Source organism: Mustela putorius, unplaced genomic scaffold (genome assembly GCF_011764305.1).
Source record: "Mustela putorius furo isolate JIRA1106 unplaced genomic scaffold, ASM1176430v1.1 tig00003853_pilon_pilon_pilon, whole genome shotgun sequence".
In the NCBI taxonomy this organism is placed as follows: Eukaryota; Metazoa; Chordata; class Mammalia; order Carnivora; family Mustelidae; genus Mustela; species Mustela putorius.
Window position 1 is genome coordinate 6,183,110 of NW_025422005.1, and position 24,192 is coordinate 6,207,301.

The 24,192-nt window shown below is 55.0% G+C and overlaps 1 protein-coding gene and 1 long non-coding RNA gene across 2 annotated transcripts; one reads left to right on the top strand and one right to left on the bottom strand.

Moving 5' to 3' along the window:
* Positions 1-29: 29 nt before the first annotated feature.
* Positions 30-23,637, bottom strand: LOC106007410 (translation initiation factor IF-2-like). The gene is made up of 4 exons (XM_045064930.1): positions 23,532-23,637; positions 15,434-16,279; positions 798-914; positions 30-89 (listed from the first exon to the last, which is right to left on the bottom strand). Exons 1-3 carry the CDS (start codon positions 23,635-23,637, stop codon positions 814-816), a joined length of 1,053 nt encoding a protein of 350 aa, XP_044920865.1. The 3' UTR covers positions 30-89; positions 798-813.
* Positions 7,896-9,297, top strand: LOC101679329. Its single transcript, XR_006601653.1, has 3 exons — positions 7,896-8,142; positions 8,325-8,459; positions 9,000-9,297. It is a non-coding gene; the product is annotated as an uncharacterized LOC101679329 (long non-coding RNA).
* Positions 23,638-24,192: the final 555 nt, after the last annotated feature.

A 24,192-nucleotide genomic window follows, 5' to 3' on the forward strand; every position in this document is an offset into this window, starting at 1 on the left:
ATCGAGCCCCACATCAGGCTCTCTGCTCCGCGGGGAGCCGGCTTCCTCCTCTCTCTCTGCCTGCTTCTCTGCCTCCTTGTGATCTCTGTCTGTCAAATAAATAAATAAATATTAAAAAAAAAAAGAATAAAATCTTTCTGTTTGCAACAACATGGATGGAGCTAGAGTGTATGACACTAAGTGAAATAAGTCAGAGAAAGACAAGTACCGTATGGATCCCATTCATATGTGGAACTTAATTAAGAAAACAGACAAACATATAAAGGGGGGGAGGAGGGACGCCTGGGTGGCTCAGTTGGTTAAGCAGCTGCCTTCGGCTCAGGTCATGATCCCAGCATCCTGGGATCGAGTCCCACATCCGGCTCCTTGCTCTGCAGGGAGCCTGCTTCTCCCTCTGACTCTGCCTTCCACTCTGCCTATGCTCGCTCTCGCTCGCTCTCTCTCTGACAAATAAATAAATAAAATCTTAAAAAAAAAAAAAAAACAAGATTTAAAGGGGGGGAGAAGAGAGGGAAGTAAATCCTAAGAGACTCATAACTACAGAGAACAGACTGAGGGTTGCTGGAGGGAGGTGGGTAGGGGACGGGCTAGGTGGGTGATGGGCACGTAGGAAGGTGCTGTAGGTAAGTGATGAATCACTGAATTCTACTCCAGAAGCCAATATTGCACTGTATGTTAACTACATAAAATTTAAAGAAATAAAAATAAATAAACAAAGAAGCCTAAATACAAGGTTAAAAAAAAACATAAAAGAAAAGAGTGGGGGAATCTCCGGGACAGGGCCATGAAAGACTTACTTGGATGTTTTCAGCCTCAAAAATGATCATCTGTCCAGGTTGAGGGGAACCAGCTTTCCCAGAGGGGCAGAGAGCACCCCTGTTTTTCCTGAATGTCAGGAGCCAACCGTGCCTGCACTGGAGGAAAGAGCAAAGGTCACACAGTCCCTGGTGGCTGACACTGGGGCGTGCCTGTCCCTCCACTGGTCCTGCAGCATCCCTGGGTGAATGGCGACCATGTCTGCTGGCTCTTGGGGGCTGCTGGCCAGAAGCCTATTGCCTCTGTCCTCTGCAGAGCTGGGATGTGCTCGTCTAACGCTTCTGAATATTTAGAATCCTTCATGTTTCCCAATCTGGTCCTTACCAGATGGAGGACTTCAACAGCCAACTCTGGGAGCAGCAGGTTCATCGAGAGGGAGAACAGCTCAAATGCTTGAGGACCCCCAACCCAGATGCACAGTGGGGAGAGGGGTTGTCTGGGATGCAAGAAGCAAACAACAGACGCCTGATTGTCTAGAATTGCCCTTGCCTTAAGAACAGAGCATAAAATATAGGTACTTCAGGAGTGAGTGTAATTGTCAGTTATTGACTCCCTGCCCCCCCAAGTTTCCAATGTAGCAGATCCTGACTGACGGCTCCAAACCCACATCCCTCTCTCTGGGGTTCAGGTAAACTAAGCCTCTCTTCCTCAAGACACATGCCTCATGCCAGCCCCTTCTCTTGCCACCGATTGGTTGGGGCCAGACCTGAGGCATCACTATGGCCAATGAGATGTGTGGAAAAGTCAGCTGGGTCTTTGGGAAGGATTCCCTCGCTCATAACAAGGCAGGCCCAGGAAGGGTTGGCTGGGAAGGAAGCTGGTAGACGATAACATCCACAGACAGAGGACGGCTGGGCAGAAATATGGAGAGAGCCCAACTCCTTGACATCCCTGAGCTGCTGGATACAGCCCACCCTGAAGCTGCTGACCTCTGGACTTTTGTTTTATAAAATGTTTACTGTTCTGATTCCTTAAGTCATTTTGAGTAGGACTTGTCTCTTACTCTCAGAAGAAGGAATTCTAATTGATACATCCTATAATCTAAGCAATTTGGGCATCACGAATTACCTTGGAATTAAAAAAAAAAATTGAAACTGTTTAACAAAAACACCTCTGTTCAGTGGCTGCAGGCATGGCATACCCGTCCTCTCCCTGAAAACGCAGACTGCGCGAGGACAGTTTAGGCAGGTAGCCCCTGTTCTGGGCTCTTCCACTTTCAACCATGTCAAACAGGACAGAACTAGTCCTCCATTCTGGTGGAGGGTCCCGGGTTTGTTCTTCAGACCTGTGCTCCCTTCCTGTCCTCAGGCCGGAAATCCTCCAAAACACTAAGGGCTAAGTACAGTGGGGGTTAAGTACAGAGCTGGAGATAGGCTCTCACAAGGAGATGTTTCAGAACTTCACAACTGCAAAATAAAAGCCAGCCCAAGGAGCTGTAACATAAATTTGGGTTTCGGAAGAAGCCCAGCACTACCCCTCCCGCCCCAAAATGTTTCTCTGAGTAGGGTCTGAGGGTCCTGCCCTGATTGAATGCTGAGCCCCGCTGGGCAGAGGCACCCCCCAGTCCAACCCCCCACCTTACGGAAAAGCAAAACAGCCCCTTAACCACCATAAAGCCTTGCACGGGCTTTCCATCTATAGTTACTAAAAAAGCCCTGTCCCCAGCCCTCCAATAAGGATCAGTGAGCACCTGGGGTACCATTTCTGGACCTTGCCCTCCCCCCACTCTCTGTTAAGCAACCAGGTTCCATAAGACGGTTACTTTTTGGAACAAAAGCTCAGACAATTAGTAATGTTTTCCTAATACCAAGGCCAAATTCCACCCCCCCCCCCAGTAAATCCTCTAGAAACAAATCTGTGATTTTCTCCACTCATCCCAAAGATCTTTTTCTCAAGGTGTAAGTGTTCCCTGAGGTAGATACTGAATTAAACCAGCAGCAGGGGAAAAAAAAAATGGTAGTTACCTGCTTTGTGGGCTGAGGGCGGACCAGGGATTGGGGACCACGGACCGCACGGCTGGCTCCACCTGTCTGACCTGTCGGGCTTGCCGCCTCCGGGTCTGGCACCGGGTTCACCTGCCAGGGGGCTGGGCTCGCTGCCAGCACTGGGGCCCCTCCGTAGGTGTGCGTTCACCTGTGGAGACGTGCTCCCCAGTCTGTTTCCATCCTGTGACCCCCCCCCCCCCGCCGCCACCGCCGGTCCCTCTGCACCAGCACATCTTTCCCGAGTCCTTTATCTAACTCTAAAGCTGCTGGTGAGAAAGTAAAAGGAAGAGGAGACAGGAAAAACCCGGTTCCCACGCCCACCTCCAGTTCCTGGGTGACGGTCAGGGAGGTGGAGCTGGGACCAGGAGCCTGAGCGAGGCCACCATGGTCATCATCACTGCAATCACATTCCAGGGTTGCTCTTTCCCTCTGGGTGGCTATTTTGGGAAAGCGGCTTTACTCCAGCAGACTGGCCACCGCCGACACTGGAATCCGGAAGCCTCCAAGCTCTGCCAGGCCCCAGTGCAGGTGAAGGCAGGGACAAGAGCCCCAGGGAGCAAAGGGCAAGTTCCAGGCGCCCTCAAAACTCCGCTCTGGGCACACATGGGCCCACCTATCCCACTTGTCTCCAGGCCTCCACGGAGGATCACCGAGCACCTGGGATTCTGTCTGGGTTGCGAGAGAGGGTCCTAGCTTGATGTCTGAACAGGGGCACTGATGGCCCAGCTGGTGGGGCTGGTGGCACCCGGTCCACGAGCAACACGGGCCTTTCTCTTGCCATCCGGGACTCAGTGCCCTTGGCGGCCAGATCTAGCTTCTCCTCCCCTGCACTGTCTGAGGCTCGCCAAGTGCAAGTCCGTAGCGAGCGAGTGAGCTCACAGCATAGGTGTGTGGGAAGGAGGAAGGCGGGGGGTGGCGGGGGCATTCCAACCACTGCTCAAGTTCATCTGCGTGCTATGGAGGAGGCCAAGTAAGCTGAGCCTGTGGGAGCCAGCGCAGAAGAGAACGGCAGCACCCAAGAGCTGCGGGCACAGCCGAGATCTTCCAATACCTGGGGTTTTCCGGGGCAAGGGTCGACGCTACGTATAAAGGCCCTAGCAGAAAGCCAGAATTCATTTCCCGGAGCAGACAGTGAGGCAGGGAAAGCTGCCAGGGGCGAGAAGCTTGGTGGAACTCAGGCAGAGCCCATCCTTCTTCCCCGGAGGGTCCCCCCGCTCCTCAAAGGAGGAAAGGGGAAAGATGCCCGGGCCAGGCGGGGCCTCAGGGCAACACTGTGCCTTATGAAGCCCCATCTCCGGGTCAGCAGCTAGTTCTGGTCCCCAGAGGAGACAGCAGCCAGGCCGGCCCTGCTCAAGGAGCCTGATGCACAGCACCGGGGGGCATGACCCCAGTGGGTCTGTCCTAAGGCCTCCCTCGTCGTCCTCCTCCTCCTCCCCTTCCAACAGCCAGTCCTGGGTCACAGGCTTTCAGAAAAATCCCCCAAGCCCCAGACAACGTCAGACCGCCCTGGCCCTTAGCTCATCTGCTAGTCACGGGGCTAAGACCCAAACTAATGGGAGAGAAATGCTGAGCGATTTCAGAAAACCAAACTGCAAAAGGTGCTCGCGATAAAAATCTTCAGCTGGATGGCCCCGTGCTCTGAAAGACTCGAGGGAAGCACTTAGCAAACAGGCCTGAAAAAGAAGTTGAGGCCTTCTGCCCCCAGTGTAGCAGACAAGAACCTTTCAAATTTATATATCAAGTCCCATGATAAGTCATTTGGGATCCCCCAAAGTAGGAAGCCTGCCTGCGGTTACAGCAGCGTGAGTCAAGGAAACAAACAAATGAGCCCGATGAGGTCAGCCCTTTGGAAAAGGAACAAAGAAAAACTGCTCCCGGGCGAGAAGCAGCTCACACGCCCAAGCGATGGTCACAGAAGGCCCATTTCTGAAGCCTGGAGTCCAGTGGGTCTCAAAGGGCGGGGAGGGGTGACTTGCCCCCCGGGGGACATCTGGCAATGTCTGGAGACGTTCTGGGTTGTCACAACTGGAGGTGGGGGGTGCCCCCGGCACCCAGTGGGTACAGGTCAGGGATGCGACTACATGTCACACAGGACACCCCCAAACACTGAGGCTCACCACACCCCAAATGTCAGCAGTGCTTTGATTGAGAAACAGCTTAACACGAGGCAAAAGAGTTTTCTCTCTTCTTTAAAAGTCCTGGGAAAATGGTCACCTTTAGTCACCGGACATGTCCCTTAGCCTAGAGGGCCCCTGGTGGGGGCCCCTCCTGTCTGTGATGAGGCTGGGAGAGCACGGGCTCTGCATCTTTGGAGGGACCCCGGGAACAGACCGCAGCTTGGGCAAGCTGCCCAGCCGCCGGCCGGGGGCTCCGGACCTCTGAGCTTGCTCTACTGCGGCTCGGCTCTGAAGGGCTCCCACCCAAGCCAGGGCGAAAGATCGATGACACTGCCACTGTCACGGCCGCCGGCCTCACCCGTGGCAGGTGCTTCACAGGCGCTGGTGACCTTTCACACACTCTGTCTTGCCTGAATAAATAAAAGCAGAGTCCTTCTGCGTTCCTGACCTGCCAGCCCGGTGGAACGGCTGAGGCCCCACGTCCAAGTGCAAGGGGCGGGGAGGGGAGAGCCAGGCACACCCACCTTCACAGCTCAAGAAGGCAGGGCCCCGGAAGGAAGCTGGGAGCAGATCGGGGGTCCACCCTGGACCCTCTGAGACAAGCCCCTGCCTGGTGAGCCCCCAGGGGTCCGGAGCTGAGCTGATGGCAGACACATCCAGGGGTACCCCCGGGCCTAGCTGCACAGCCTGGATGTCAGTCCCACAGAGACAGAGGCTCCAGCAACATAAGGAGCACATCGCCCCCTTGGAGTCTTCCCTGGTCTGCCATAGCTCAGCACACAGTCACCGGAAACTAAACCCGGAGCTGGGCAGACGGGAAGGACATGACCCCAGGGCCTACAGTGGCTGCCTTTGGGGAGTTGGGAGCTGGAGGGAGTTGCAGGCTGGACATGGGCCTAACCCATGAGCCTCTCTACCTCGGGATCATTTGACTTTTCATGAGTTACTACTAATTTTATCATCTTAAAAGGACATTTGAAAGGAAAGAATGAGACAGACTATCCCATACAGACACCCACTTTCCTGGGAACACACCTCACCTGCTCCGGGAACGTCCACAACAGGCTTGCCCAGGCTGCTGTTCCCGGTCACTGGACCCCAGGAAACCGCCCCACGCAAGGCCACAAAGGCCAAAGAGAAAGGGTAGTGAGACAGCGCCTGGTGCCAAACAAGGAAATGAGAAGACCAGCTCACGAGCAAGGCCAGGAGACCTGGTGGGAGGGAGGCTGCAGGCCTGACATCCCCATGTCTCCTGCCAACACCCCCTGAGCAGGCGGCCGTCCCCACTGATCATCCCCTAAGACCCCGATAAGGTTCTGGATCCATCGCTCACCGCTGAGGCTCGCACCGAGGAAAGTCATGCGCAGCTAAAATCCAGAAGCTTGCCAACCTCCCGTTACCCGGCCGGCTCTCAGTTCGAACAAGGCACTGCACCCCACTTCCCGACCCTCTGGACCTGAGACCTGATTTTCCACTTAAAATCCTGCCTCAGCCTCAGGCCTGAGCTCGGCATCATCCCCACTGCTTCGACCTCTTACGTCTTTCCATCACGCGTTCCGGGCTCCCCTCCGCTGGCTTGGCTACCCCCCTCCTGGGGAATAGCTCACACGTCGGGGTCACCTTTCCAAGATCCCCTGTCCTGCGAGAGGGACCCAGACACATAGAGACAGGGCCAGAGCTGGGGGGACAGGGGCTGACCCAATGGGACAACTCACAAACTCTGACACTCTAGTGAGCATCAACTGTCCCCTAATATCAAAGGCAAAACTTGAGGTACAATGCTCGGCCGTAAACCATCACATTTTAGTAATACCATATACATCATAAACAGTTGTAAGAAAAATACGTAGATAAGAAAGTAATACTCAGAGTAATAACCTAAAGTCTGTGTGTAATGGGTCTTCAGCTTAAGAAGTTCTGCTACAGGGACACCTGGGGGCTCAGTCATTAAGTGTCTGCCTTTGGCTCACATCATGAGCCCAAGGTCCTGGGATCGAGTCCCGCATCAAGCTCTTTGCTCAGCAGGGAGCCTGCTTCTTCTTCCTCTGCCGGCTGCTCCCCCTGCTCATGCTCTCTCTCTCTGACAAATAAATAAATAAAATGCTTAAAAAAAAAAAAGAGTATCTGCTACAAAGGCAAACTGAAACAATGTTCCCGGTGGGCTGGACAGAGAAGTCCGTCACTCACACAGGTGCGGCGAAGGGGGGCTTGCAAGAGGGGAGCCTCTCCCCGTAGCCCCAGTCCGGGGTCCTGGCAAGGGCTGCTGGCTCTGGGGGTTAAAAACTGGTGATCTGAGATGCAGGGCGGAGGAGGACAGGAGACACACAGAAGCCAAGTCAGATACGATTCCACTGGACAGTGAATTAATGGGGGAACCTACTGCCGTCCCCCAAAGGAAGGGCTCGAGCATGGGGTTTGTTTATAAAAGCGTCAGGACCCAGGGTCCAAATAAGGTTGGACAGCTCCAGGCTGACCCAAGAGATGTTATAAGCGAGGGATGTGAGTGGACACCCACTGTGCTGTCCCTTCTGTTCCTGTTCCCACCTACCGATGGGTCACTTTCCAGCTACACCCTCAAGTCCTGGATGTCCTCGGACCTCGCCCGAGCCCTGGTTCACCGAGCAAAACCTGCCCTCGGAAGAATACCAGACACCCTGATTTGCAAACTCATCACTGGCCGAGCGGGAGCCTCTCCCCGGTGGGGGGATGTCTGCATCAAGTGCACAGTGAACCTGCTGTCTGGCTTAGACCAAAAGAGCAAAACTCTCGTTTTTAAATGTCAGCCACAAACCAGCTCACTGAAGGAGGCCGCGTGGGGATGGCAGGGGAGATCTCTCTGAGATCACGGGCCCGGGTCTGCTGCTCCCAGGTGCTGCACCTCCGGCCGCTGGGCCTGCCCCGAGCACCCTTCTTGCTAGCTTTGCCAACTGGCTCCTGGCCGCCCCTCAGGCCTCCAGAGGGACGCAGCCCTGCTGGATTTCGGACTTCTGGCCTCGAGAACTGTGGGAGCGTCAATTTCTGTTGTCGCATGCCCCCCAGTTTGTGGTCAGCTTGTACAGCCGCCAAGGAAACACACCCCTGGAGTCATCCATTAACTCATGAAACAGCAGCAGGGGTGTGGGGGGGAGGTAAGATGCGGGGGGTGGGAAGGGAGGAGTGAGAAAGAGGCCTCTGAGCAGCCCGAAATTCTATCCTACGGCCAAGTTCCTGCCCTTCCACAGAAGGTACGGGTACCCCTCCGACGTGGTGTTCTGTGGCTATTTACAGATTCTACCGATTCTGTCCATCCAGAGTCCCCTGGAGGTGCAGTCACCCCAAGGGGACAGGGAGCCGAAATTCAAAACCAGGTAAGTGACGACTACTATTGAACGAAAGCAATGCATCAAAGCCATGCTTTCTTCCTCAGATACCGGGGCAGGGGCTGGCTGCGCTGGAGACCCCCTCATTCCCTCGAACCTTACACACCGTGCGGACCTGCCACGGCGATGGGAGTCCCTGACCCACAGCGATTCAGATGCAGAAGCTCAGGACGGCGGAGAAGGTTGGCTGAACTCGGGTTCACCGACAAAACCGAAGGGAGACAAGCGAGGGGCAGAGAACAGAAGGGAAGGGAAGGATCTTAAGCGCAGTCAGAAAAAAAGCCCCGTGCTCTGAAGAGGGGACCCTCGGGCCACGGTTCCACAGGTCATAGCACAGCCATGAACGTTTCACGGGATAATCTGGTTTGGCAGGAAGAGGTGAATTGTGCTGATTCAGCTGTAAGAAGCACACTGTGGGGGTGCCTGGGTGGCTCGGTCGTTAAGTGTCTGTCTTTGGCTCAGGTCATGATCGCAGGGTCCTGGGATCGAGTCCCACATCAGGCTCCTGCTCAGTGGGAAGCCTGCTTCTCCCTCTCCCCGTCCTTCTGTTCCCTCTCTCTCTCCCTGTGAAATAAATAAATAAAATCTTAAAAAAAAAAAAAAAAAAAGAAAAGGAAAGAAAAGAAGAAGCATACTATTCCCTTTGCCTGCCTCTCCCTGAAGTGGGCCCTGGCTGGTCCCCCAGTCCACAGGGAGTGAAACCACCCACGGTGTCCCAACAGCTGATATGGAATGCACGGTGCAGAAGGAGCTCGCCAAAGTGTGCAGGACACACGGACACAGGAATGAAAGGACACAGGGATCCATCAGCGAATGGATGAACGTTCAAGTTTTGGAGAAACGTCGGAATTCTTCACCAGGCTCCTCCTCCTCTCTCTGCTGACTCTGCCTCAAGCTTGACTTCTCTTTTACAAAATTCCTGGGACCGTTTAACCATGGAAATAGCCATGACAGCACTAACTCCCTGGAGGGCAGATACCTGTGATACAGTGGATCAGGAAAAAAATGCCAAAAATGCTGCCTGGTGTCCTAACCGCTTTTTTCTTTAAGTCGCAAACTATTGGCATGGACAGCAATCTACAAGGACAAAAGATCCACAAATAAAGTGAGAAATTCTGGTGGTTGGGGCCAGGTGGGGGGCAGCTGTCTGGGTGGCTCAGTCAGTTAAGCGTCTGCCTTCGGCTCAGGTCATGATCCTCGGGTCCTGGAATCGAGTCCCATGTCAGGCTCCCTGCTCAGTGGGGAGTCTGCTCCCCCCGACCAGGCTGCTGCTCCCCCTGCTTGTGCGCGCTCTCTCTCGCTTTCTCCCTCTCTCTCTGTTAAATAAATAAATTGCAGTGGAGAGACCCCAAGGTGGCTCCCGTGATGGGACCCTCCTGGTGTTCACGCCTGGGTGCCATCCCCTCCCCTGTCAGGGGGAGACCCACGAATGGCTTCCAAACAACAGAATATAGCAAAGGCGGTGCGCTGCCCTCCCCCAGTCCAGTTCCCACAGCGCCCACACGCCCACTTCCATTCCCGAGGCACCCTGCAGGTCACCCCTTCTCGGCAGCAGCTGAGTCATGCCTGCCTCCTGCGTTGGAGCCTGGCTCTGCCGTGACCACACTTACGTCTATGTTTCCTCATATGTAAAACAGGGACAGTACTTTCCTCACAGCATTGACACAGGGATTAACTAACGTAAGGTCTGGAAAGTGCTTACAACAGCGCCTGGCACACAGTAAGAGCTCCATAAATGTTTGTTATTTATGCATGACTTAGGCACCTTCTACCGTCCTGACGGGACTACAAAGTCCACGAGGGCAGCGACGGTCTGCCTCATCCGCCGTTGACCACAGCCTTGGATGTGGGGTCGGTCAAGGGGTACTAATGACCACCTCCTGGGGTCCTCCTAGCGACTCTGAGGACCAGAGTTAAAATGGGTTGAGAAATGTTCAATTCTTGCCCAGTACCGCTGAGGAAACTAGGTGTAAAACGAGGACCATCGCACTCGCGGACGATGCTCTTTATGTTTCTCTGCTGCCTTAAAGACAACTCGTAACAAAGTTAATTTGACACATATTTAAGGAGAAGCAGAAGTGTTAGCCTCCAGTCCAGTAATTAGGCTTAAATGGAAACAATTCACATAAATGAGCATAATTAGCGGTATGCAAACACGGCGGCAGCTCACATTTCTGGAAGCATTTGAGAGAAGGTGTGATTCTTTGGTGCCGGGAGAATGAGAGAGGCGTGGTGGGGTTTGCTCTTTTCCCCCAGTCGGTGCTGAATGCTGTGGCTTATGAGGGGCTGGCTCTAAGGGGTGAGATGCATTTGAGGGAATAGGACCATCCTCAGTGGGCGCCAAAGTGGGGTGCGGGCTTGGAACAGTGGCACTGTTGGTGAGGGGCGTTACGCCTCAGACCGAAAGGGAAGGGGCCCCAGGTGAACGCTGACCGGTCTGTGGGTCTTACCCTGCCTGATTCCACGTCTGCCCCCAAAGGCCAGCGCAGTCTCTCAGAGTCCGTCGACATCCCACCGGGCACCCCTCATCTGGTTGTGCCCAGGGAGGGGCTATCAGGGCAGGAAGACAGCTGGGCGGCACCCGGGGTGAGTAGCTTCCACACAGCCCCCTCTCTGAGCCAGCAACTTCCCCAGAAGATTATCAGGAGCTGTTTCTCCACCTCCCCAGGTCGGAGGCAAGGGACGTTCATCACCTTCGGGGTCTGGCGACACTTTTGACAACCACCAGCCTTGCCGAGGTCCTGGAGGAGGGGCTGTATCGTTCGGGGGTCGATCACATGGTCTAGGATATGACACTGGCTTTGCCCCACCACTGGGGGTGGGTTTCATGATACATGGGTTATGAGGACAGTAGTCGTATCCACTTTGAAATTTCAAGTCTATGTTCATGAATTTTATCATGACCAGATGTGAGAGCCTCAGAAAAGGTTTAACGCCAGGATTGGGAACCGATTTGGTCTAAGCCAACTCACCCCTGCCCCCCACCCTCCCACTGCCAAGACAACACTTGGTCCTGCGGAGGGACCCTCCCTTTCTTCCCAGGGCAGGTGAAGGGAATTCCCCAGGCGCGCCCACCTGCAAGAGGTCATGTGGGAAGTAGGGAGGAGTAAGCCAGGACCTCTCTCAGAAGGGGGCAAGCCACGCATCAAATGACAGAGGTCAAGGTACGGCCCCAGGGTGAGACCGGTCACCACTGTGGGCTCCGTGCACGGGAGCCCCCCATGACACACGGCCATCTGTTGTCTCCTGCTCATAGCCAGCAACCAATGCATTTCATCTGTATCAACCCAAGGCATTTTCCGCCATTTAATGATTTAAAAAAAAAAAAAAAAAAAAAGTAGGCTCCATACCCAGTGTGGAGCCCAACGAGGGGCTTGAACTCATGACCCTGAGATCAAGCCCTGAACTGAGATCAAGAGTCAGACCCTTAACTGACTGAGCCACCCAGGCGCCTCCATTTTACTCCATTTAAATATCTGCCTTCCTAGTTAGCAACAGCAACCAAAATGAAAGCCTCCTTTTTAGGAAGGGGAAGTTGAGAGGGATATTTGCAATGCAAAAATCAATCAAACAGCTCCAAAACCTCATTAAATACTATCGGTGTAGAGAAAGGTTCTTTTGATTTATCAACAGCACTGAATATCTGGGCAGGGAAAGCTCTGGATCTCTGTGGATGTCTTCCGGGAGCTCGGGGCTCCGGTCTATACACGTGACCTCGGGTACTTACACCACGGGTCTCCAAAGGAGGTCCCGACATAATCAGCCTAGTTGGAGAGAAGAACCAAACCCAGGAAGGTTAAGTCCCGTTTGCAGATGTGCGCAGCTAGCGGCAGACAGAGGTGGGCCCGGACACCACATCCTTGACCAGAAAACCCTGAGCTGCCGGACACGGCAGAACCTCCTGGGGAACTGAGGTGCTTAAGAATGAACAAAGCCAGTCCACACCCTGGCATCTAGTTGCCTGAGTACGGCGTCTGGAGCTAGACCCAGAGACCAGCCACCAAATGCTTTCATTCCTAAGGACCCTTCAATCACTGAAGCTGAAGTTCAAGTAGTCCCCGCTGGCCTCCCCCTGCAGCACACACGTGAGCAGCCGTCACTGTCAGCCTACGAGATAAAGGCGCCGGTTTCTCTGTGTGTGTGTGACAGGGTGGGGAGGGGGCAGGCTCTCCGGCTGCTCCCCCTCGGTCCCCGGGGGGCTCCGCCATTCAGCAGCACCAGCTCTCCCTTGCTAAGAACCTTCCAGCCATCCGCAGTCCAGCTCCTGGAACACACCTTGAAACATACTTCGTGCCTTCCTAATTCCGTTAATGCCATCCCCTTGATGTGACTCTCCCTTCTCTCCCAGTGGCCTCGGAGCCCTGGCTGTTCACCCAAGCTCAGACCCAGTCCCTTCGACAGCCACGGAACTGTCTTGGCCTCTCCCCAGCCCTGTGAGCCACTGAAATCCCACAGCACCGAGTACTCTATGTCACCCCCCAGCTGGTCTTTCCTCTCTGCACACCCCACTCCCACACACGCGTGCAACTGTGAACACATTTACCCGTCTAAGCATCCCACAAACTTATTTACCAAATATCTGCCACATGCTAGGCACTGTTCTGTCCCTTCTCCTATCCATTCCCTCCCCATTCTGCAAGATGACTGTTTTCCACCTTCTGCTCTCCCCCAAACCGCCACCAGCCAGCCCCTCAGCAACCTCGCCCAATCTCATGGCATGAGGAACCATCTTAGTCACACCGATGCCCACACACGCTCCAGGTTCCAGCAGCCAATAGCAGCTCCAGTTGGGTGTCCAACGGGGCAACACACTAGAGCCAAAACACAATTCCAGATCCCCATAAAACCGTGCAGCCTGCTCCCCATCCCCCGCCCCCAAGAAACGATTTACCCGTCTGCGTAAGCCACAGACACTGGCATCGTCTTTGTCTCCTCCACATTGTGTCCTGTCTCCCCACGTGCACCCAGCAGTACATCCTGTTCGTGCCCCCTTCCAGCCCTATGCCTCTATTCCACGCTACAGCCCAGTCCAAACCCCTGTAGTTTCTGGCCCAAGAACAGCCTCTAGGAGGTCTCCCTGCCACCCTTCTTGGCTCTGGATGGTCTTTACACAACAGCCGGAGTGATCGTCTTATTTATTCACTTTAAAGATTTTATTTACTTGATAGAGAGAAAAAGGGGTTCTATCCCAGGACCCTGAGATCACCAGGGTGATAGTTTTAAAATGTGAAGATTTCTAAGCCCCAGAGCACACAAAGAGAGCCCTAGATGGTCTGGCTCCTGCCTGACTTCACTCACCTCCAGCCTCGCTGGCTTTCTTGCCAGCTTCTCACAAATGCACCAAACAGAGAACCTTCGCACTCGTGACCCTTCTGCCCAAAGACCCTTCTCCTGGGCCGTTGAGGTCTCCCCTCAATGACCTAACCCCTCCCTTCCCCATCAACACGAACAACCCCTTCTTGGCTCGCTCCACCTTCCTGCCCCTCCACGGCATTTATCACAACTGAAACGTTACAAATGTTCATCGTGTCCAGGTACCACCTGTTTCCTCCAACAGAAGATCGGCTCCACAAAAGCAAAGGTGTGCCTTTTGCTTCCTAACGCCAATGCTGGTACAGAGCAAGGACTCAGTCCGTATCTGCTGAGGGAATGAATGAATGAGTCCCGGGTAGCTAGTTTCTCTTATAACCTGTATCTGATCTCCTGTGACCGGAGGTTGGGCAGCCTACAACCAGGGGCAGCATTCACTGCATGGTTTGTACTTCCATCTTCTCCACCTCCCAGCCCAGGACAAGGGCAGGTGCAGGGCGAGGACTGCAATCAGCTCACACGGCTGATGGGAAGTATTATCTTCCATGCCGTGACGGAAGGACCCGGACTTTAGGGTTGAGATGTGCACCAAGGGCACGGCGTAAGGAGTGAAAGTGCAGTCTCGTGGCTGCACATCTATTAATCAGGGGATCCCTGAGGCCAGACAGGCAGTGGGTCAGGCAGGGCAAAGCAGGCCAGTCCTGGCCAGTCCTCAAGTTTGGGAAGCTCGAGAGACAGGCCACTAACCCAGATGTCAATGGGCCCCCAAGGTCCCAGCTGATGCTGTCCTATAGCCCTCTGCCCCTGGGCAGACCCCCAAAGAGAATGTTGGCAAGTACAGGAGCCTCACCCCCTGCCCAGCCACCCATCCTGCCCAGCGCACCGGCTCAGCCACCACTGCATGGCCCTTACGGCAGAGGCTGGGATGCCAAGACTCAGGGGAGTGGCCCTTTGTCCCAAAGGCATCTCAGACCTGGGGGCAGAGGCAGAACTGGCCACGCCCACAGTGAGCCATTCTGCGTGTCCATCCCCCCCCCCCCCCATGTGGCTCTCAGCATCAGCTGAAGGGGTCCAGGAAGCCCAGCTACTCCTTAGAGCAGGAGACCAACCTGAATGTACCCAGAGGGCGTAGGCCCTGGGTCTTTCCGCAGAGCCACGCTGCTCCCTCTGCTCCCTGAGATAGTGAAGGCGCAGGAGCATGGGCCCTGTCCCAGCTACCAGGCCACAGCCACCCAACCTGGGGCAGGGGTCCTCCACCCTGCCATTTCCTGATCCAGCCTCCATCTGACCTGCAGCTCCCAGCCCACCGGTTCTGGCCACTAGGCGCTGGAGGGGAGGAGGGCTCATGTTCCCCTTGGGGACAGGAAAGCTGAAACTCCTTCTGTTCCTCTCTTTCAAACGTACGCTGGCCGAGGGGACCCGGGGTAAAACACTACTGTGACCACGGGACGTTTCATAGCTGCTGAGATCTGTCGGGGGCGCCGTGGGCAGCCAGCCAGTCTCAGCGCCCCCACTTTCAGGAGACCGAGGTCTTTGCTCCCATTTAGGTCGGGAAGCAGCGCCAATAAAACCAGAGGCCCCATGTCCACCCCCGGACTAGGGAGCCCTCCCGCAGCCACCACGGAGAGTGGGGAAGAAAGAAATCACCAGCCACGCAAAACGCAGAAAAGGAATCCTTTCTCTCCGGAGATTATGAAATCAAAGAGCATTTTGTTGCTTCTTGGAAATTTTTCTCCTTCTGACTCGGAGGCCACACAATTCAACAGCGTTCCCATTATTATGACTGAATAAGTTCCTGCCTCCCTCCCTCCGAACTCTCAAACACACCGAGAACACAAGCGCTTACCTGCGCTCACCCTGGGACGAGGCGACAAGCCGCGCGGGCTTCCAGCCCCCTCCTCCCGGGGCTCGGCGGCGGCTCCCGCAAAATCTCGAAATCCCCGCGGATCTGCGCGGTCACGGAGGGAAGCAGCCCGGCTCTGAACAAGCCCAGGCAAGCCCAGGCAGAGCCCGCTTCTGGGTCCTCCTCCTGCGCGCACCACCCGGCCCCGGGGCGGGGGACACGGCGCTCCAGCTCGAGACCCCCGGAGTCGGCTCGCCCCAGACGGGTGGGGCGCCGGCGTCTCGGGCACCTGGGAAGGGAAGGGCCAGGTGGCCCAAGGAGCGGCGCTGGGGGCGGCGCCAGCCGGCGCGGGCTTCGGGGCGGGGGCGCTGCCGGCGCCGGGGTCACGTCGGGGGTGGGGGGTGCGGGGCGCCCGGGAGGGAGACGGCGCGCGCTCGGCCGGGGGGCCGGTCCGCCTACCGCGGGGGCCCGGGCGCGCCTCCCGGAGCCCACGTCCCGGCTCCACGGCCATCGCCACCCTTCCGGGGCCCCTCGCCCCTCCGCGGCGGGCCCGAAGCCCGGGCGGGCCGGGGGCGCTGGAAGAAAGCAGGCAGAAAGCGCGGAGCGCTCGCCTCGATGCCCACCCGCGCGGCCTCTGCCCGGGAACAGGGAAGAAGGCACCACGTCGCGTCCCGGGCGTGGGCGCAGGAGGTGTCCCGGGTCTGGATCTGTCGTCGCCGACGCTGCCCGCCGGGAGAGCTCCGAGGTCCCACGCAGCCGCGGATTTAAGGAGACGGGGAAGGGCTTCCAGGGCCGGGACCCCGCGCCCCGCCGCAAGCCGCCGCCCGCCGGCCCGGCGCCCCGCCCCCGCTCACCGCGCTCCCAAGTTCCGGCGCTGCGGGCCGCTGGGGGGCCTGGGTCCGGCGCTGCCCGGGGAGCAGGAGGCGCTCGGAGCCGAGGGCGCGGGGCAGGGCGCATGCCTCCCGCACCCGCCTTCCGGGGTCCGGGGGACGGAGTTGCGGGGAGGAGCCGGGCCGCCCGCAAGGTGCGCGCCTCCCATTTCTCGCGGTTTCCACGGTGCCTTCCCCCCACGCCCTCGGGGTTGGTGGGGGCGCACGTGCAGAGGCGGCTCCAAAGACTCCCCTTCCTCTCTCTGCTGTGGGGAAGCGGATCCCCGGCCACTACCCCGCTCCCGACCGTCTTAAATCCCACCCAGTCCCACCTGGTCGGGACCTCGGAACCTTGAGCCAAGCAGCCCGGGGTCTCCCTCTGCAAGTGTTTCTGCCCTCGGGGTTGTTGCGGGACGGAGTGAGAGGCAAACGGTCCTCGCAGACCCACACAATGCTCCCGGGACTCCGCGCCATGCACCTGTGACCTACCTAGTCGGCTCCCGTCTCCTCCATGCAGACAAAACTGAAGGTCAGGGTCATTTTGAGTTGGTGGTGCATTGGCTCCCTGACGCGACAACTGAAGCTGATTCGTCTGGTACTGAGGAGAAAACGTCCCTAGTGGGGGCGACAGGCAAGCGGCTGCCGCCCAGGTGGGCAATCACATCTGGGCACACTGGGGAGCAAGTGGAGGCCAGGTGTGCGCTGCTTCCATCTGATGGAGGAGGATCCTGAGGCTCAGAGATTAGTCCGTGTGGAGCCCAATGTCTCCCAGACTTTTCCAGGGATTCTAGAACCGTCCTAGAAAAGGAAAGAGCCAGCCAGCAGGTGAGAGTGCCCAGGTGCAGGAGGCTGGCTGCAGGTCAAGCTGACCTTTCCCCACACCAGCAGCAGGAGAGGGGACAGGCCCCCCGCCCCATCCCCCCCATGGCCATCACCATGGGGCAGACAGGGTGAAGACGGCCTTCCCAGATCCTCAAAGTCTCAGGAAGATTCAAATGTGGCAAGTGACTCTGGAGGTAGCACATGGTGATGGAAAGGAAAGTGGGTTCTGCTCCTGGTTTGCTCATGACCTTGAGCAATCACAACAGCTCATTTGCCTGGAGTGCTCTCAGCGCCCGGCATCATGTTGAACCCTTCTGCAGGCAGTGCTGTTCAATCTTCAGACGGTCCTGAGATGGGTACCAGCACTGCCCCTATTTCCAGGTGAGGACATCAGGGACCAGAAGGGTAAACTTTGGCCACCATCACAGGGAGGAGTATGGCCAGAACTAGGACCCCAGGTGTGCCTTTGAGATTCCCAGACTCACTCCTGAAGCCCTGTGATATTGCCTCAATTTTGCAGATTGCTTAGCCTCTCCAAGCCTTGGTGTCCTTGTGCGCACAGACAGCATCAGGTACATAGTGAAGATTCAGTAAATCCTGTGGGACCTCTGCCCCTTGGGGCAGTTGGATACAAAGCACTAGAAAGAGTGCCTGGACACTGCCATGCTTTGGGACACCCCAGCTCATGTAAGGGACCTCTGGGGAGTGCCAGGCCCTGGGGATGCATTAGCTCTCCGCTCTATGCATACAGACACCTGCGAGTGCGCTGAGCGCCTCTGCCCTCACGGGCCCTGTCTCTTCTTGCTTTCCTTGAAGAGCCACTGAAAGGCCTTGACCCGGGCAGCCAACAGGTGAATGAATTCCCTTTGGAGACACCAGGTTCTGGCAACTAAAGAATTAGATTCTTATGCACTTTTTCATCCAGAGAGGTCAAACCATATCCAAGCCTTACTTTTTTTTTTTTTTTCCCCCTGTTCAGCCTTTTTGTGTAAGCAAGAATTGTTTTTCATAGTAGGTGCCCAAGTCTGTCTCACCTGTCCCCAGCCCCACCAGGCTCAAGGACACGGAGCCTGTCTATATTTCCAGCACCTGGACATACACATACCCTAACTTGTGGAGAGGAGGGGTTGGAAGTAGCGTGAACAAGCTTCGACGTAAGCCCCCAGCTGCGTAGAATCTGCATCCCTAGATGTGGCTGTGAAACGAGACGTCCAGAGGCCTCTTGGCCTGAAATGTAACCACAGATGCCTAAGGAGTGCCACTCTCTGGACAGCCTCTCGATCAGTCTTGTCCCCAAACTGTGAATTTTAAAAAAAAAAAAAAAAGCAGGGGGTGGGGATAACAATATCCTGGGGTTAGAGCATGGTGAAGGGTGCACAGTTCAGGGAATACACTAAAACCCACTGAACAGCACCCTTTTAAGTGGTAAAATTTATGGCAAGTCTGTTATATCTCCGCAGAAAAAGAGAAAGGAGCCATTGTTCTTCCTTACTGGCTAGATAAGCGGGGCAAGAACCCAGCCGGTCATCTCAAAGTACTCATACCCCAATAGTCACTAACTGCGAACTCCCCGACTTAGAAGATGTCATCCAGGTTGTGGGTAACACAGGGGTGTCAGTGGGGCTATGCCAGGGCCCCTGGCTGTGACCGTCTCAGCGGCAAGTGGCCATTAGGCTGGGGCAGCCCGTCTGTTAGGCTCTCTAAGACAGGCCGAGAGGGACACAGGGTCCCAGACTGGGCCCCGCAGAAGAAGGGGTTCTTGTGAGAGAAGGGCTTTCCTCACTGCAGCCCCGACATCAGAGAGCAGGGGGGTCTGCGTGTGCCCAAACGGCCTGTGGGGGTGCCCCGGGGAGCCCGCCTAGCGCCCAGAGCCCTGTGTCGGCAAGCACAAATTTCCAGGCCCCGTCTCTGAATAAGGAAGCCCAACTTGACGGGTTGTTGATGAAGAAATCACCACCGGATTAAAAATAGCAAATAAATGTAAGAAGTTAAAATGCTGTACAAAGGGAGAATTACTTTGAAATGTTTACTCATTGCTGTGCTGACGGGGCATTTCAACTAAACATAGTTTTAAGTTCTGTTTATTTTCCAGTTCCTAAAGTCACCCTTCGGCTAATGCTTCAAATCAACCTATTTTGTCACTGAAGACAGAGAGAGGTCAGCTTATTCATAGGAGGTATCTATCCATGGGTTGATTGATCGATCATAGGTATTTAATATATTTGCTTGCATATATACATTATTAACTATCATTTATTGGGTCCCTATTATATATGTTATACACAGCTATGTGTTTTATAGACTTGATCTCACTTGACCCCCCACAGCTCTATGAGAGCCTTAATATTATGCTCATCCTACAGGTGATAAACTGAGGCTCACAGAAGCTTTCATCCCACATCCTTGTTTAAGGTCTTACGGCTCCAAAGTGACAGACCTGGGGCGCCTGGGTGGCTCAGTTGGTTAAGCATCTGACTCTTGACTTTAGCTCAGGTCTCTTTTTTTCTCTTTTCCCCTGGCTCAGGTCTTGATCTTAGAGTTGTGAGATCAAGCCCCATGTCGGGCTCTTGTGCTCAGTGAAGAGACTGCTTGAGATTCTCTCTCTCCCTCTCCCTCTGCTCTTCGCCAAGCTCTAAATAAATAAATAAAGTCTTAAAAAAGTGACAGACCTGGGATTCAGACCTTTGCTGATCTCCAAAGGCAGAGTAAGCCTCAGAACACAGGGGCACCGTTTAACAAAGGCTGTAGGAATGGGGGGTCCCTCCATTTTTACTGGAGTGAAAACTCCCCAGCGCTGAGTGCAGAGAAGTGAGACTTGCCCCACCCACAGCTCTCATAAATGCGCAGAACTGGTACCTCCCATTGCTCCAACTCCAAGAGGAAATTAGGGCCAGTTTCTGTCCCAAGGATCCCCCCACTTTCCCCTTCCCAAGGAACCCTGAGAGCAGCCGCTCACCCAAGGCTGCCAGTGCTGCTTGCTGCTCCCATCATCCCTCCGGAACAGACTCGGGACGAGCAGCCTGAGGGCTGCTGGTTTTCCCAGACACCGTTGGGCAGGTGATGGAGGAGAAAGACCCATGTCCTAAACAGGACTGGCCTACCACCCTCAATGTCAGGCTCTCTGGAGACATGAAGTCTGGCCAATCCACACTGGATTATTTAACAAAGACTTACACTGGGAGGTCTCCCTTGGCCGAGCTCAGGCTCAAGGGCTTTACAGAAATGACCTTGTTTAATCCTCATAAAAACACTAGACTTGAATTATTCCCATCTTACAGATGAAGAAACCGAGGTACGGAAGGGTTAGAGAGCTCCCCAAGGTCAAGCTGCTAGTTTGGGACATGAGCCCAGGTGGTCTAACTCCAGAATCAGCCACAACTCCCTACTAGTGCTGCCATAGCCTCCTGTGTATCGGGGTGCAGTCTCCCCGCTTCTCTAGGACTTCCAGCTGCCGAGGTGGGCTTCAGGTGACTCATTCCCCACATGCTTTTGAGGTGTGTTCCTCCCTGCTGGCTGACCTCATCAGGGCCATCCTGGTCCATCTCAGACTCTACCCTTTCCTTCCCCAAGGCTTCCTGGCCCACCACAAACTTCCAGGCTCCTTTCCAACCTCCACTGCGGGGGGCCTCCCAGCTCTCTGTGGCTACAGCCCTTCCTCAGCCGGACTGAGTCTTAGCCTGTCCCCAGAAGCCAATGAGTGTCAAAGGGACCCTTGGGTGTCTCCTCCCAATTCAAGACCTCTCCGAGACGGCTTCATGACTCCACTGTCAGAAATATGAACAGCACTCAACCTTGAAAGGCCCATTTCTCTGGTTAAACAAACCAGCTGCCACCCCATAGCATAACATATATTACATAAGGTATGTGTACGTGTCTTATTATATAATATACATAGGGGCACCTGGCTGGTTCAGTCGGTAGAGCAGGTGACTCTTGATCGAGAGTCACCATTCAAGCTCCACACTGGGTGTGGAGCCTACTCAGTTGGTCAGCTCAGGTCATGACCTTGAGGTCCTGGGATGGAGCCCTGTGTTGGGCTCCCTGGTCACTGGGGAGTCTGCTTCTCCCTCTGCCCCACCCCCCTGCTCATGCTCTCTCTCCCAAATAAACAAATAGAATCTTTAAATAAGGGGCACCTGGGTGGCTCAGTTGTTAAGCATCTGCCTTCTGCTCACGTCATGATCTCAGGGTCCTGGGATCGAGCCCCGCATTGGGCTCTCTGCTCAGCGGGGAGCCTGCTTCTTTCTCTCCCACTCCCCCTGCTTGTGTTCCCTCTCTCACTGTGTCAAATAAATAAAATATTTTTTAAAAATCTTAAAATAAGGATAATATATGTATTATTATCATTATGTAGTACTACCTGTTGTTTCAGATTGATGGTTCTTCGCCCCTTGGGGGCTACCTAATCCTTTGAGAATCTGATGAAAGCTATGAATCCTTTCCAAGGAAAAAAAACCAAGGAGTCACCTCACACAAAATTTTACCTACAATTTCAGAAACCCTCAGCTGCCTCCTCTCTACCACTTCCCCTCAGATTTAAAAAGTTGAAAGTATTATGGTGCTGTCCAGTAGAACTGTCTGTGATCGTGGGAAAGTCCCACGTCTCTGCTGTCCACTGCAGCAGCACCAGCCTCATGTGACCACCGGAATTAATCAAGTCAAAGGCAACACTCAGTCCCTCCGAGCAGTAGCACGTGGCCAGTGGCCGCCATCTTGGACAGTGCTGTTCTCAAGCACATCCTGAAGAAAGCTGGAGCATCAGGAAATGGCCCAACGGGGCCATATCACGGGTTGGCTTGCTGTCACTGGGTTATGTTGGGGCCTTGGGTGAAAGAGCCCAAGCACGTGGGGCCTGGCTCCCTACGCTTCCTCTAAGACACCGTTGATTACATGGAGTGTAATAGGTATCAGAAGGAGTCTCCGTGACAATCCACTTTTGGGGTCTGAGATCTCCAGACATGACACGGTGAGGCGACTTTTCCTTGGTCACTAAATTTCAGTTCTTTGAATTAGCTGAAGGTGGACGGCCTTTCTGTATCAAGGCAGCCAGTGCATTCTGATTGTAAGGCAGCTGTCTGAATACGGGGACAGGGACGGTGTTTCAAAGGTGATTGAGTTTGCAGAATATTTTGTAAGGTCTGATGGGTCCCTGGTGCTGGACGGCAGGGTCTGCGTGCCTGGCAGCTCCCACTAGGACCAGAAATAGAGGTGGTCGGCCCCACAGACTAATGGGCTGAAACCTGTCTCTCTGCAGTCCCTGGAGACACGAGCACAAGGTCTCAGGCTCTGCAGCTGCGACTGTCCCTACTGAGACCAAGGGCAGAAAGGACTGTCTTCCCTTGAGCTTGTGGTGTCCTCACTCCATAAGCCTGTGTCCAACAGAGCCTCTTTCTTGCCAACTGGGTCTAGGGAGGCAACTCTGAAGCTTGCTTCTTTCTACTCATCCCTCATCAAGGTCATAGATGACCCTTGTGCTGCTAAACCCCATGGTGGCCCCTTCCAAGTCCCCATATTATTTGACCGATCGGCATCACCGGACAGAGCTCATCCCTCCCTGATCCTGGAAATGCTTTCTCCCTCTCTGTTTGGATTTTTGGGTGCCACTCTCTTGGTTCTCACCTACTTCACTGACCACTCTTTGGTTTCTTCTGCTGGTTCCGCCTCTGAACCACACCCTCTTTCTTTTGGGGGACCCCAGGACTCAGTGCATCTACACACCTTCCCTGAGTGACCTCATATCTGTACACTGCTCACAAACTCGCAAACCATTATCTGCAGCCATGCCCCTTCTGCTGACCTCCAGGCTCTGGGAGCCAACAGCCAATTCAAAGTCTCATAGAAGCGCAATAGGAATCTGAAAACAGGACACATCCCAAACCGAAGTCCTAACCACACCTGACACCGCCCTAGGCTGCTTCTCCGAAGTCTCCCCCTCTTCTCCACGCAGGGGAACCCCATGTTTCCAGCAGGGAACCCCCGGTTTCCAGCGCTCTCTTGACTCCTGACTCTCTCCCCTCAGCATCCAGTCCGTCAGCAAAGCCTGCTGGTTCCACGTTCAGACGACAGCCAGAATCCAGATCCTTCTCTGCTTTTCTCACCACGGTCATTGCTCCCACTCTGTCCAAGCCACTGTCGTGCTCTTGCCTGGGTGACGGTCACAGCGTCCTACCTGGTTTTACTGGGCCCTCGCTCCCTAAAGCCCGTCCTCGGCACCGCGTCCAGGAGTGACCTATTTTGAATGAAATCTAGTCACCTCTCTCCTCTGCTCCAAAGTGGCTCCTCACCTCTGCTCAGAGTCAAAGCCAAAGTCCCTTCTGTGGCCGAAGAAATTCAAATGAACTCGGCCCCAACTGACTCCAGACCGCAAGGCTTCCTGCTCCCCCCACTCACTCACTCTGTTCCAGCCACACCTGCCTCCTCGCTGGTCTTGGAACACGCCGAGAAGTCCTCTCCCCTGCCCAGGAGGCCGGAGGAACCAGACGAGGGCCCTGCGGCCAACCTTGTCACCACCTTCATCATCACGAATGAGAACCAGAGGCTGTAGCCTGTGAGCCCGTGTCAGTCCTGGTTCCCCAGCGAGACCTTAGAGGTGACAGTTCTAAGGAGAACCCTGGGCTGTGGTTACGCCACGGCCTCCTCTCTTACGGCCAGAGGGCAGTGGAGGACGAGCAGCAATTCTCTCCTCATTCAGAAAATAGTAACAGGAACCCTCTATTTCTGATGCAGATAACTACATTATTCTACTGATTAATCAGAAAGGAGAAGAAGAGAAAGAGGAGGAGGAGAAGGAAGAGAGACGGCATGTGGCATGTCGGTAGGAAGCGCGGATTGTTCTATAGGAGAAAGGGTCATCCCGACCTGTTCAAGAGTCGGGGAGAGAATCCCACACCTGGGCCTTGACAAGGCCCGAGCGCAGGCGGGGGCCTCGTGAGACAAGGCAGCTGGTGAAAAGACACGGCGTTGATGGAGTGGGCGGCCCAGCGGAGGTAAGTCTACTCTGACGAATGACAGCTCAACAGAAAGCCAGAAGGAAAGTCACCCACGTCTCAGGACATATAAGTATCTGAGGAC

Excerpts from the sequence above, each read along its gene's own strand:
- LOC106007410 (XM_045064930.1), bottom strand. The coding sequence starts at position 23,637 with ATGAAGGTGGTGACAAGGTTGGCCGCAGGGCCCTCGTCTGGTTCCTCC. Across the intron at positions 16,280-23,531 it reads CAAGACCAGCGAGGAGGCAG|CGGGGGCGGGGCGCCGGGCC; the intron begins GTGTGGCTGGAA and ends GAGCGCGGTGAG. Across the intron at positions 915-15,433 it reads TCGTCCCAGGGTGAGCGCAG|TGCAGGCACGGTTGGCTCCT; the intron begins GTAAGCGCTTGT and ends TCTTTCCTCCAG.